The 14,538-nt window shown below is 41.5% G+C and overlaps 1 protein-coding gene across 6 annotated transcripts in view; it reads right to left on the minus strand.

Moving 5' to 3' along the window:
* The window catches only part of NAV2 (neuron navigator 2), a 359,017-nt gene that overhangs the window by 136,489 nt on the left and 207,990 nt on the right, over positions 1-14,538 (minus strand). For all 6 annotated transcript variants that reach the window (XM_074997678.1, XM_074997676.1, XM_074997677.1 and 3 more), the window contains 2 exons: positions 14,186-14,294; positions 12,090-12,479 (listed from right to left, as the gene is read on the minus strand). In XM_074997678.1, the coding sequence (XP_074853779.1) occupies positions 12,090-12,479; positions 14,186-14,294 (499 nt within the window). The remainder of the gene's footprint in view (positions 1-12,089; positions 12,480-14,185; positions 14,295-14,538) is intronic.

Below are 14,538 nucleotides of genomic sequence, written 5' to 3' on the forward strand. Positions count from 1 at the left end.
ATGTTACAGTGCCAAATTTGAATATAAAAGACAGCTCAGCTGTCTCCCTTTGAATAGTGGTGTGAAAATTTTTCTTCAGTAACACGCAAATGTTAGTCAACATTTTAATGGAGTGGAACATTCTGTTAATGACTTAAAAGTTTGCGTGTTACTGATCTAATTCTTGACCCTCCCCCCCACTTCTGCCCCTCTACTCTCTGATTTGCTCACCTTGATCATTTTTTTCTGATTGTCCTCCTTGATTACTGTTTTTTTGTTCTCTGTGCCTTAAATATTGAGTCTGTTCTGGTATGGCTATGGTCTGAAGAAGTGGGTCTGTCCCACGAAAGCTCACCTAATAAATTATTTTGCTAGTCTTTAAAGTGCTACTTGACTGCTTTTTGTTCTGATATAAGCTTTATGTATTACCTGGTTTATAGTCACAGTTGCCTACTTAGGGCGCAATCGTTCAAAAACAAAGTTAGTGGGAGTTTTACTAATTGTCAACGTAACAGCAGCACTGGGCCTTTACTAAACTGAATCCATTTGTCCCTACTTTTGCAGGGCCTTCTTGGAGCCAAAGGCAGGGTTCCCTCTAATTTTTTTCCACCCATTTGCAGAATAAATTTTGCTATGTGTTCTAAAGCAAGCGTGTCTACACACCACCAGTAAAAACACATTCATCAGGCTAGGGACGCTGTGGGAGTCCTGCTAATCAGCTGGGCAGCACCTGAATCTCTCCTGAGTTGCCGTCCAAGAACTCAGCTTACAGAGAACACTTAAAAAATTAAAATGCACACCCTTGTCTTGGTTTAAAATCCTGCAGCTGTACTGAACTTTAGGAAATCATTTCAGACACTGATACAGCCTCCATTGGCAAATGTTGCTTTAGATTGCAAGATGTTCAGGTAAGGAGAGTTTGCACTGTGTTCACCTTTGAACCTAACTCCCTATGTAAATGATAAGAATAAATATATTGACCCACAATCCAACTCTCCCTTTATGAAGGTATCAGGAAAAGTAGCTATTTTTGAAGAAAAAAAAATATATATAAAAATATCAGGAAAAAGACAATCAGCAAGACACTAATAGTTATATTTCAATTGCATTAGTGTCCATTTCTCCAATGCAGATAATCTAAATTGTAAAATATATGGAGGAGTAATGCTCTGGTTTAGTGTATGGCATTGTATCTCCCTCTAGTGGCTGGTCCTTTTTTACAGCTAAATGAGAACAGTAAACCTGGGTTTCTGTTGTAGATTTGGGCATGTCAAACTCGTGGCCCAACCAATTTTTTCTTTTTTTTTTTGGCCCAGCAGCTAGATGTTAATAAAACATGTAAGTGTGGCCCGCCCCATCACACATCCTTTTCTGGCACGCACGAGTGGTAGAGGGAGGAACAAACGCCAATCCCAGCTCTTCAGGCTGTGTGTCCGATACATGTGTATTAAAACCCCGGGAACCAAGAGGGGTTTAATATGCATGTGCTGGACGCGGACAGCCTGAGGAGCCAGGACTGGTGTTTGTCCCACCCTCTGCCACTCATGCATACCAGAGAAGGGTGTGTGGCCACTCTAAGGAGAGGGATGGTGAAACCCACAAGGGCCGAGGCAGAGAGGGGCGCCTGCCTGGGGCAGCTGCAGGTAAGGAGCTGAGGGGCACAGAGCAAGGCTCAGAGGAATGAGAGGCAGAGTTATATAGGAAAGGGGTATAGGGAGTGCAGTGAAACCCACGTGGGCTGAGGCGGAGAGGGGCACCTGCCTGGGGCAGCGGCAGGTAGGGAGCCATGCGGGGGTGGAGCAAGAGGCGTCTGAGGCACGTGAGGCAGAGTAACATGGGGAGGAATTATGGGGGGATGCTGTGTAAGCCTCATGGGGCTTGGGGGTAGTGCTTTGGGGAACAGTGCAGGGCTCAAGAGGCCTGAGGGCACGGTGCAACAGGGGCTGCACTGTAATAGGGAGCAGTGCAGGCCTCAAGGGGACAGGGGTGGTGCAATGGGGGTGCACCACTGTGGGGGAAAATACAAACCCCAAAAAATCTGAAAGTGGGGAGAACACAGTGCAATGGGGGATTGCAGTGTAAACCCCAGAATGTCTGAGAAGGAAGTACAGAGAAATTGAGGGGCAGGGGGAGTGCAGTGTAAACTGGAAGGGAGGGGGTCTAAGATAGGGAGGGGAGTGCAACAATTTTCCTTTGGTGGAACTGAAAGGAAATCTTCTTTCTGGACTGTGGACAATAGCTGCAGAAGCTGTGAGATCCTGACCTGGTCTCTGTCCCCGTCACCCCTTCCCCTACTGGGATCCACCCAGTCCCACCCAGCATCCCTTTCCTCTCTCCCTGCTTCTTCTATGCAGGAGCGGTGGATTGTGATGTCTTCTATGGTCCACTGAAAGGGGGTGGGGGAAAGGGGAATCTCTAACGTCCGCATGGTGTGGGGAGTGGCTCTCTTGGGGCAGGGAAGGGGTTCCACTGTGTTGTACCCACCCTGTAGAAAGGTGAGAGGGAAATACATAAAATCTGCCAAAGCATCATTCAAACCTGGTCACAATGCTTGACAAAGCAAACCCTGTACAATGGAAATGTTCCTGACACCTGGCTTTGAATGTTCACTGCAAAACCATCTGTCCCTTCTTTCTTCGAGATATGTTGGCTATTCTGATTTGGTTTTTCTCTGTGATCTGCTTTTATCATCAGTGTTTTCTACCTTTTTCTTCACTCACTGCTAGGTGTCTTTTCTCAAATTTTGTGAACTAATAAAAATAAAATTATAAAACAATAAAATTCATATTAAGTATTACATTTCCCATTAAAATTATTGCATTATATTCAAACAAGTCCTGAAAAAATATTATAAAGTATACCTAAAACATAATCTATAATAAAGACAACATTCCGGGAGAAATACATTTTCTTTGGTGGCTCTGAAAGCTATCAGTTTTCTTTTGTGTGGCCCTCAGTAGGCTTTGAGATTGACATGCCTGTAGATGGTCCTCAGATCAATCCCTGCTCTTGTGTGTATGCAGAGAGGCTTTGTTATAGATATAAATAAAAAAGAGCAGGCAGCTGAAAGCTGATTGCCTTTAAATTTCTTCTTGCACCAAGCAGCACCCCCTGACAGCAAAGCTCATCTGAGGCTATAGATCTCAGTTTATGCAAGTAAACCAGAGGACTGTCCCACCACAAATCACAATGGATCACTTTTCCACTCTTATTGCCAATTCTATTTTTCCATCCTGTTTTACCGTCAATCACGATTGCAGCTGATTATCACTTTCCATTTCCCTTCGCATTTTTAAAGCTTAAACACTGCAGCATATAGCACTCTCAGTCCTTACAAAGGGAAGGGAAAAGAAGCCCAGCTGTGATGCAGCTGCAAGGGTGTTGGACAGGTAGGAATCTATCTATTTCCCAAACAGTGCGGAATCAAATGGAGCTTGGGGAAGGCACTGGCTTATTGGCTTACTGGCATAGTCAAGACTCTGAGTATTGGAGGGAATTGGCGTGGGCAAGTCTGAAAGAGGAATTGCTGAGGAACCCTGGAAGAATTGGTGTTACTCGGTGCTGGAGAAACCCTGAGATTAGCACTATGTCATAGAACAATCTGATGGTAACTGGGAGAGATCAGAGACACCCTCACCCTGGCTCTCCCCACTCCTTTTGCTAATCAGGGACCAGAGAGAGAAGCAGCAGAAAGCCCACATGGGAGCTGGTACCTGGTGGGCTTCTTCCCTCTTCCCTATAATGAGTAGGATTTGCTGGATGTTAATGGCTAAAACATTCCTGTTCCTGACTGTTCTGCAGTTGTATAAGTCCAACTAAGTTATTTAAGGGTCCGATCCTGAAAACATTTATGATGTGGTGTATTGGGCTCGTTGAACTAGGAGCCCTGACTCTGAAACCCAGAAAGGAGGCAGGGTCTTGGGATCTAGGCCGCAGACCTAGCAGGAATGTTTACTTGGCTTCTTTTAGCCCTTCATCCCAAGCTCGGCAAGCCCCAGTCAATCGACCCAGGTTCCAAACTCAGTGCTGCAGGATTTCTTTGCAGTGTAGCTGTATCCTACAGATCTATTGCTGGTTAAACACAATTGCTACAGGCCTCTGGAGCAAGCCCTAAAGTTATAGAAAAAGCCCTATGATATCCAATTGTATTACGTGTGAAGCAGTATGTCATAACTGATTAAAAATATGTTTTTATTCGCAAGAGACGGGTTAATGTTGAGCATAAAACGTTAACTTTGACATTCGCTGACTTGTGTGCTTAAACAGGTAGTATTAAAAACACTTTGGCTGTGTCTACACTACCACCTTCCTTCGAAGGAAGGATGGTAATCGGGGTGTTGGGAGTTTACTAATGAAGAGCTGCCGTGCATAGGCAGCACTTCATTAAGCAAACTCCCCTCTGCGGCAACTCCAAAGTTTTAAACTTCGAAGTACCAGCACACGTAAGGGGACTTTGAAGTTGCCCCAGCACTTCAAAGTACCGGCGGGTGCGCCGCGGCTAGACGCTTGCCAGTACTTCTAAGTTTAAAACTTCGGAGTTGCCGCGGGGGGGTGGGGGGACACGATGGAATTTTCTTAATGAAGTGCTGCCTATGCACAAACTCCCAACACCCTAATAACCATCCTTCCTTCGAAGGAAGGTGGTAGTGTAGACAAGCCCTTTGTATAGCTTATTTCAATGTAATATTTGATTTATTTTCTTTTTAGGCAAGGCTCTCAGGACATGATTTACTTTATATTTGAGTATTACCTTATGTTTGTCTTTTCATTTTTATAGCATGGGGACAGCCACAATTCTCTCCATTGGAGTCAGCAACCCTTGGCACAGGTGGCAAGTGTGGCACGTGAGCCAATTTTCATCCGCGTGCAAGGCAGGAGCTCAGCCCCAACCATCTTCTCCCATGAAGCTGGGAGCCTGAGAGTTAACAAAAGACCAGCTAATGCTAGAAACCACCATCTAAATGGCGAAGCTCTGCATCTTTACCTATTTATCAATGAAGCTATTATAAGTAGGAGTATTAGTGACTTTATCACCAGCACTCAGACCGTACAGAGGACAAAAGGTCAAATTTCGGCACTCTGCCTCGGAAAGGTTGCTGATCCTTACCCTACATCTAAAACTGGACACCACAACAGTCCTCTGAGGAGTCAGAATTTCCTTGTGCCTCTTTATGAAGCCCACTGAAAGCAGGCTAAATTGTTCTCAGTCTTCTCAGAACTCCCTGGGCTATCACAGGTAATAATAAAGAAATCAATTAACTCCTTAGCCTCACAGTATTTACTGTGCTACAGTGTGAAAAGGATCAAACTGTAAGAAGCCTGTTCCAACAAGACAAAAGGAAGTTCAAATAAATAGCACATTCAGAGAAAGTGTAAAATAAACTACATTCTAATGATTATTCATCATGCTGGAACATTGCAGCCATATATGGTATGGCTGTGTCTTTAGTCTTCAATTTTATTCATTATTCACACTTAGATCAAGTCCTATCATGCATGATAAATCATTTAATGTGCAGTGCCTAATGAAATGACCAGCCTGCTAAACACACCCTGAATCAATCAAGGTGCAGGGCATGGTTATGGGAAAGGCTACAATACTTGCATTTGCACTGAATAGGCCATAGCATTGCAATTTGGCCCAGGCTTTAAAACCTAGGCTTTGATCCTTATTTGTATTTTAAACACCACAAAGAAGTGTTTAGATGTAGGAGTTTGATGGCTTATATCTTCTTATCATCTTTATTGTTTATTTGTTGAGTGCCAGCAGTGGATTCAGCACCGTAGAAGACAAAAAGACATGGCCTCATCCTTGAGTACTTTCATAGTTTACTTAGCTGTAGCACAAATCAGAACCCAAATGTGCTGTGTGATCCAGAGGACAATTCCATCTGAGCATCTCTGAAGTCCAACAAAAGACTAATATTGATTTTAGGGGACATTTGTACTGGGCCTTTAGAGCACAGGCTTTTGACCTTAAATTTATTGATACAGTGATGCCATCTTTGCTGAGCTTGTCTCAGAAGAAGTGAATTTTAAGGCTTAGGGCTCAGTACAGTTCTGTCTATTCCAGAGCCTAGGTCAGCATAATGTGTTGTTGAAGGGTGTGGAAAATAACAAGCAAGTATGTACTAACACTGACATAAGTTTGTAATATAGACAGGCTTACTATTGTAATTCAGGGAGTCATTTTAACTAACTTTCACATTTATCGAGATTGTAGAAAGCCAAAGATTCAGAGTAGCAGAATGAATACACAGCAAAAAGTCCGAATATACATATTCTTAAATCATACAGTGCTGGAATGGGCTTCTTAAGTTAAATGGCAAGTTCTATGCTTCTGGTGCTATCAGAAACAGAATTACAGAGGCTACATCTATGCTACAGCCTGCACCAATGCTCTGAGATCTATCCACTGGTGATCATTTTAGTAGGTCTAGTGAAGATCTCACAAATCTCCAACTGAGCTTGTTACTCTACCCCCATAGAGAACTCGACTGGAGAGTTTCTCCCGTCGACCCCCTGTGGCATAGACAGTTCCTCACTTGGATGAGTCATCCTGCTGCAGATCCAGCACCAGTGGTCTCCTGAGGTTAGCAAAGGTTTGGGAGATCACTGATATTTTTCTGCTGGATCAGGCCATAAGGAATAGCTCTTTCTGTAACTTTATGAGATCAATACTAATTTCTGCCAGAACCCTTCTAAAAGGCAGGAAAAATGGAACTTCCCATGACCCGGTGAATTTAAAAGAAAGCCTCAGGAACCAAGGGATGAAATAATTTATCTTGGCTATTGAATTTATTTTGGCTGTAACAAATATTTTGGCTTCTTTTCCTATCAGTTTGCCAAATAAAACACAGATCCAAGGTTTTTCAAACTACAGAATTGCAGCAATTTTGAAAATGACAAAGTGAAATGTATACCAACTAATAAAGGCCTATTCATGCTATAAATGCCTTTTTGTACTGCTTTCTACATTCCGTAGCATAATTTAGGAAAGCATTGGGTTCATTTGTCCTCCAGTTTATCTTATAGAGCTATTGTGCAGCAAACCATATCAATACTATCTTTACAAGGAAGATCTCTCACTTCTAAATCCTATATTACCTATGTCCCACTGCACTGCAATCCTAGTTTCTGCTGTCATATATAATTCACATCAGGGAAGATAACTTATGATACCGTGGTTAGAAAACAATCTTTTGTTACAGAAGAAAGCAACTCAACATTGGTTAAGTGCTACATGATTCACTGTGGGTCAGACCCTTGCTTCTAAGACACAAGGTTCAAGCCCTCCATTCATGTTGGGATCATATCCAGTGCCATCATTTCAGTGAAGTATTGAGGATTGCTTTCTTTCTAACAAAACGTTCCCATGTGATTACATTCTGAAGAGTGTGTCTAACATCAGCATTGTGTGATAAGGCATTATTTCTGTGACATCCCAAACGTGAAATGTGCACAGGTCTCTAACTACGTATGGTAGGGTTTCAATCCTACCATCACTGCTCAATTCTCAAACTCAATAAATTATCTCAAAGTGAACCTAGTCTTGCTGACTCTGAGATCATCAATAATACAAATTCTGTCCTTGGAGCTTAGTTCACCATTAAAATAATGATACATGGGCAAGAAAAGAGTCCTGCTCATAAGAACATAAGAACGGCCATACTGGGTCAGACCAAAGGTCCATCCAGCCCAGTATTCCGTCTGCCGACAGTGGCTAATGCCAGGTGCCACAGAGAAGGAGAACAGAAGGCAAGGATCAAGTGATTTATCGCCTGCCATTCATCTCCTGCCCTTGTACTGAAGGCTAGGGCACCATACTTTACCCCTGGCTAATAGCCATTTATGGACCTAACCTGCAAAAATTTATCGAGCTCTTTTTTAAACCCTAATAGAGTCCTGGCCTTCACAGCCTCCTCCGGGAAGGAGTTCCACAGGTTGACTGTGCGCTGTGTGAAGAAAAATTTCCTTTTATTAGTTTTGAACCTACTACCCACCAATTTCATTTGGTGTCCCCTAGTTCTTGTATTATGGGAAAAGGTAAATAATTTTTCTATATTCACTTTCTCCACACCATTCATGATTTTTATATACCTCTATCATATCGCCCCTCAATCGCCTCTTTTCCAGACTGAAAAGTCCCAGTCTCTCTAGCCTCTCCCCATATGGGACCCGTTCAAAACCCCTGATCATCTTAGTTGCCCTTTTCTGAACCTTTTCTAATGCCAATATATCTTTTTTGAGGTGAGGAGAGGGTTCTCCTAAACCTATTTTGACTATGCAGTGCTGATGTAAATATGCACATTTTATTCAGCAAGGGCAGCAGACATTATGACTCACTATATTAAGGACACACATGTGTTAGAAAGAAAAATACTATTTATGTTTGGCCATGCATGTCCATTAATACCATCATTACACTGGGAGAGAATGACTGGAAGATGTGGAGCAGGTCACCTGCTTAGGGAATATTATGGGCAGAGCTGGAAGAACAGATAAACATATCAATGCCAGGATAGGTAAAGTAATAGCTGCATTCAAGACTCTTCATCCCATATGGAGTTCACAAATATCTGAGAAGATGAAACTGCAGATCTTCAACACAAATGTGAAGAGTGTGCTTCTGTATGGATGACAGACCTGTCATACCAAAAAGTCTCACACTCTCAGAAAACCATCATCCAGCATAGTCCATCAAGCTCTCAAATGGAACCCACAAGGAAAATGCAAAAGAGGAAGACCTCGGACAACATGGAGAAGATCATGGAGAAGTTCTACTGAGACTGAGGGACAACAACTGGGGTACTCAGCTGGAGGTTTTATCCCAGGACAGAGTGAAGTGGAAGGGACTTGTAGATGACTTATGTGCACTTGGAGTGCAAGGGTTTAAAAGTAGCAGGTGTATGCTTTTGGTCCTATGCTTGAAACTGAGACTATCCAAATAAAATACAAAGATCCCATAGCACTTTAGAAAAACTGCATCTGGTAAGAGTTCGGTCTCATATTCTGTCTCCCCTCACTAAGTAGCTTCTAATATCCAGTACTACATGTGAGTTCTTGCTGAGTGCATAATGCCTGCCCTACTGGTCTTCACAGTTATACTAGCATTGGTTCTTATTGTGTAGGGATACGTGAAAGAAATCTTGGTAAAACAAAATTTTAATCCATTTTTTTTATTTCAGAGGTGTTGCATTGTGAGCTTATTCTAGACTGTGATTCAATATTTTAAAGGCCAGTGTTACATTTCAGAACTTCAGCGGGTTCACTGCTGTATAGAACAGGATCACCAGCTATTACAAATTAACAAATTATTTGTGTAGATCTATACAGTCACTAGTGACTCTGGAAATGTACATCCAGGACCTTAACACCTTTTTTCTCGTCTTCCATAATTACAATCTTGTTTGTAAGCTGAAATTCAAGAATGTGAGGTACCGAAGCTCACAGTATCAGCTTATGAACTTTGGAGCAAAATGTTAGAGGGAGCCATAGGCAGCTTATTTAGACACATGGCCCAGAACATACAAGCCCGCAGACAGGCTCATTTATATTGTGAAAAAAGGTGTAAAGATGGAAAAAACATAGTTCTACCAAGGTTACTCTTTTCCACTGGACAAGCCTACTTTACTTTTCAGCACATAATATGTAAAAGAATAGATGGTTTTCCCATAAATGAGTTACTGCCTGTTCCTATCATAATCCAGGACTTGCTACAGATGAGATATTCAGAGGATCAGCACCAGACCCATGCACCAATTAACTTCTCAAAATAGGGCTCAGATGGGACTAAGATGGTGCTGGTGCATCAGTTTTCCTTCTACATTGTGGGTATTTTACCATATGAGAATAACCTTCTCTCAGTTATATAGCTAAAACTAGCCCTTCCCTTCAAATTACAGTCAACAACTTACACAGATGTTGCCGTAAGTCTTTTACAACAATCACAGCAGTAATCAAAATCATTTTCTTTCTCTTCCAGCCAATTTCATAAATTCAGTTTTGTGTGAAGGACGTTTGTGCCAAGGAAAGAGTGGTAACTGTTAATACAATAAATACTGCAAAACAAAGGCACAAACTGATTTATTTTGTGTAAACATGGATGATTTTAAGAGTGTGTTTTCTTCTCTACTAGCAACAAATAGCTCCTCATATAAAACAGATAACTACTTCTACAAATAGTTTTCTTGTTGGATTCTTCAGTATATGATCGCTAAAGGAAACATGAATACGTAAGTAAAATGTTCAAACTCTCTTGTAGAAAAGAATGAACTGGAGATTCCAGTGTTCCCTGTGGTTCGCTTTGCTGAACTTAGTTTTATAATAATGGCTGCATGCTGGCAAATCAACAGCTGTGCTCTAGCTTTTTCAATAAGAGGTTCTAAAATCTTCAGTCTAAGCCAGCGCTACTATAAACAACACTAAAACTTAACTTTTTCTATAACATTTGTTTCCTTTTTTGGCAACATTACATCCTTTAAAAAAACACTTACTTCCAAATAAATGACTGTGTGCTTTGTAACAAAGCATATGTCAATGTATTTGCATACAGATGAGATTTCCAGTAAAAGAAATGCTGATTTTAAATCCTGCAAAATTTAAATAATTGTCCCTCATTTATAGTTTGTGTATTTTCATCAACAACTCATTCTTTAAGTTGTATCCTGTCCGTAAATGCATACATTTCCCCCCAATCCACTGAAATGTAAAAACACATCCTTTTGGTGATCTGAAAACACATGGACTTTCTATTTCAAGTTCAGAAAAATCAATGGGATACACAGAAAACAAATACTTTCTGTAACGATGTAAAACATGCCACAATTTCACCATCTTGTGGGGACAATGAACACTGCAGCAAGCATCTGACAACCATTGACCCTAATTCAGGAAAACACTTACGCATGCCTGTGAGTATGCTCTTTTTAAGGAACACACTAAAGCATGCTTAACTTTAATTATGTACAGTAGACCCTCAACTTACTTAGAGGTTGCATTCTTGCACAACCCTACATAAGTCACATTTTGCATACCTCAGGGGAGCCAGGATACGGACCAGCGCTGGCTCTAACCTGAATCTAGGCTGCCCACTGCTCACAGGAGACAGGAAAGTGACCAGTGCTACGGTGCTGATCAGTTTCCCCGCTCTTGTCAGGGGCAGCAGCCAGACTCTCCCTGCCTCTGACAGGAGCAGGGAGGCTGCCACCCCTGACAGGAGCAGTTTCCCCGCTCCTGTCAAGGGCAGCAGTGGAGAGTCAGGCTCTGGGATGCTGCAACTGACAGAAGCCGGGAAACTGACATGCACTGCTGCACTGGTCAGTTTCCCAGCTCCCCTGAGTGGCAGGCAGCCCAGAGCCAGGTGCCAGTTCCCCACCACTCAGAGTCATGTTAACTTGAGATTTGTGCAACTTGTACAAAAATCCCACTGGCTTAAAGAGGAATTAAGCATGTGATCAAGTGATTTGCTGTATATGGAGGCTTTCCTGAATATGGCACCAGAGAGAAGAATCTACATAGATTGTTTACAAGATTTACTGGAAATAGGTGACTAACTCACCTAAAATGCAAATCGCTTCTTTTTTCCCCTTACCTGAATTTTTGATTACAAAATAGAAATTTTGCCAAAGTTTGAAAAAAGTTGAGATTTTACCTTCCCTCCCTGCCCCTCCCCCACCATTTTCAAGCACCAACAATCTAATATCTAATAATCGGAAGGTTTGGTCTACCGCTTAGGAGTCAAGGTTTCATAGAAAAGGCTCTTTCCGTAAGAATTCCAGCTCAGATTCATAGATGTAAAAGATTCAGTATCATAACTAACCTCAGAAAGTTCTGAAGTTCAGTTTGTCACCCAAATGAAGAAGGAATGTCAGTTAAGTATGAAAGGAAGAAAGAAAGGAATTAAAACACAGCATGAATAGCACTCTAGCCACAATTCATTCAAATGTAACTGGGAGCTTGCCCTCCAAATTCTCATTAACAAAGGGCATAATGTTTTTGCTACCTTTAAGAAGCCATTTAAATGGATCTGTTTAAAGCAAAAGGGTCAGACTGAAAACTGCAGAGCTCCATTCTTCATGACATTGAAGAGCCAATTTACTTATACTTACCCACTCGTAATGTCATCAGTCCTTATGTTCTTGCCCAGAACATCACCATCGCTCATGTAGCCAGTGGCATCCATGCTGATGCTTTCAAGTTCTATTTCATCACCACCCTTGTCTGAGATGTCTAGGTGACAAACGTTACTACCACGGGATGCTAGTTGTCTCCTTAAAGGTGCTGAATACATGTAACGCCCAGACTCAGCGTTGATGAAACGGCTGGCATTGGCTCTTGGAGGATACCCATTTCCCATTGATGGAGCATCACCTGCCTGAAGGCGGGGACTGGACTGTCCAAGTCTCCAAGACAAAGGTGTTGGTCTTCCAGTCAAGCTGAGAATACTGCGACCGCTAATTTCAGTAGTGACATTGGTGTCAAATGTGGTCTCCAATGTGCTTTAAAAAAAATTGATTTAGTCTTCACTGACATTCTAGAGAAACACTGGATTACATGCAATACTATTTCATACATCATAAAATAATGTAACTGGCAAAGGCATCAAATGCAGGTGACACACTTAACAGCATTTGCCTAAAACAAATGCCCTAATGTAAACTACCTGCCTTAACATTATTTAATAATAAAGAATCTCCTTAGTCAGGCCAGAAATGTTGTACTGTGGAGGGAAATAGAGTGGGGGGTTATTTATGTTTATTAATTTTTGGCATGGGTTCTCCCCAGTATCCAAGCACAACTTATCTACTTTCAGTCAAGCCTAACTCATAGTTCATGTTATCACCGCTCCAGGAAGCAGGCTTGAGCTGATTAAAAGACCACCCTTTGATTCTGAGCAGCTACTTTTATGATCCCTTCTCTCCTTTCTAGCAGCATTTACAAAATACTCTATCCATTCGAAGATGCTCGTGGAAGCTAATAATCCTTCGGCCTCTCTCAGTAAAGACTTATGGAGAAAAATAGATATATAAAGACTGAATTAATTTCATATCTCAAACTTTGTATCTATTTACACGGTACTCTGATTTTCAAATGTATTTCACCTCATGACCACTAAATACATTTTCTAAGGCTCAAACATACACTAGATTCTTTATGCCTGTATAGCTGAGTTTATTGTTCCCCTTCAATGATGAATGCTAGTACGGGCTTTCTATTTTCTCCTCTTCAGGGGCTGCAGCTTCCCTCTCTCAAAACAACCCCATTTTTCTTTCCATCTGTTACCCTCAGTTACACTGGACTCTGGCTAAAATGGACTAAATGGGCTCAGGCTACTCACAGCATGATAGATCCTGTAGAACCATGAGCAGACTTAGGTCTCCTATGGCTACAATAATTAAATCATAATGAGCCGTCACTTTAATCGAGACTTCAGTAGGAAAATAGATTCATTGGAAGTTAATCTGTGAAGTATGGACATTGGCTGAGCTTGGCAAAACTGCAAACCTTCATCTCCTGAGCTCATATATGGCTGCTTCCTAGGAAGGGCTCATCATCATAAGGGTTCAACTGAAACTGAGGGAGCTGAACATTTTGTGTGGCTGAGTCTCATATTCTCCTAAGTCTCCTTTTGAGCCTTTAAAACAGCAGCCTCTCTCAATGTTCAAATATAATCACAGCATTTGCTTATCTTGAGCATATTTTAAATATTACCAGAGATTTCTAAACAACGCTTTTCTAAAAAAAATTGCACATACACATCACTAATAATATTACAAAGCTTTATTTGTCCAAAGACTAGCTAGGAATTCAAGTTATGCACTTTATCAAGCAGGTCAAACACAGTTCACCTGCTTGTTTAAACAGAATATTATAGATCTGGGGAGGGAAGTGCATTCAAGTTATTCATAGGTAAACCAAAGTAACATTTTAAACGGTAAAGCTTGCACAATTCTATTCAAACACCACCTAATGTACTTAACTAGCATTGCTCTTTCCATGACTCTGATTTTATATACAACCACCCTGTTCCCGGCACCACCATTACTACCTTTTCATAAATCTTGATAAATATTAAACAAGGATTAGCTTAATTTCCCCACTGCCAGTGTTAATAATTTTTTTCAGGGGCAGAACCCAGACTCCAGGTAGGTAACATAAAAACAGGAATTTCACTGATCAAGAAAGATACAATTCATGCCACTACCTGTGAGAGACCTGGGTTCCCCGTAAGCTGGACATGGTCTCCTCTAAGTTCTGTCGAAGATCAGCAATGTTCTTGACAGTTCGCAATCGTCTCGTTTCTGGATCCTCCCCTATGAAAAAACAGATGTTCAGAAGTAAAGAACAAGCCAAGATTAATTAGCAACAGTAAAGACATACATTGCCATGTCTTCACAGCTCTGAGCCAAGCACAAATCCCTGCTTTCACATTATTTAATACCCCACACTGAACGTGATGTAGGGTTTCATTCACTGCTGGAAGGGGCTTTCCATTGTCTTTGTCAGATCAAAGAAGAATGCTCCATTGCTACCTCACTTACAGTACAAAGAAAGTAC

Source organism: Carettochelys insculpta, chromosome 6 (assembly GCF_033958435.1).
Source record: "Carettochelys insculpta isolate YL-2023 chromosome 6, ASM3395843v1, whole genome shotgun sequence".
Taxonomy (NCBI): Eukaryota; Metazoa; Chordata; order Testudines; family Carettochelyidae; genus Carettochelys; species Carettochelys insculpta.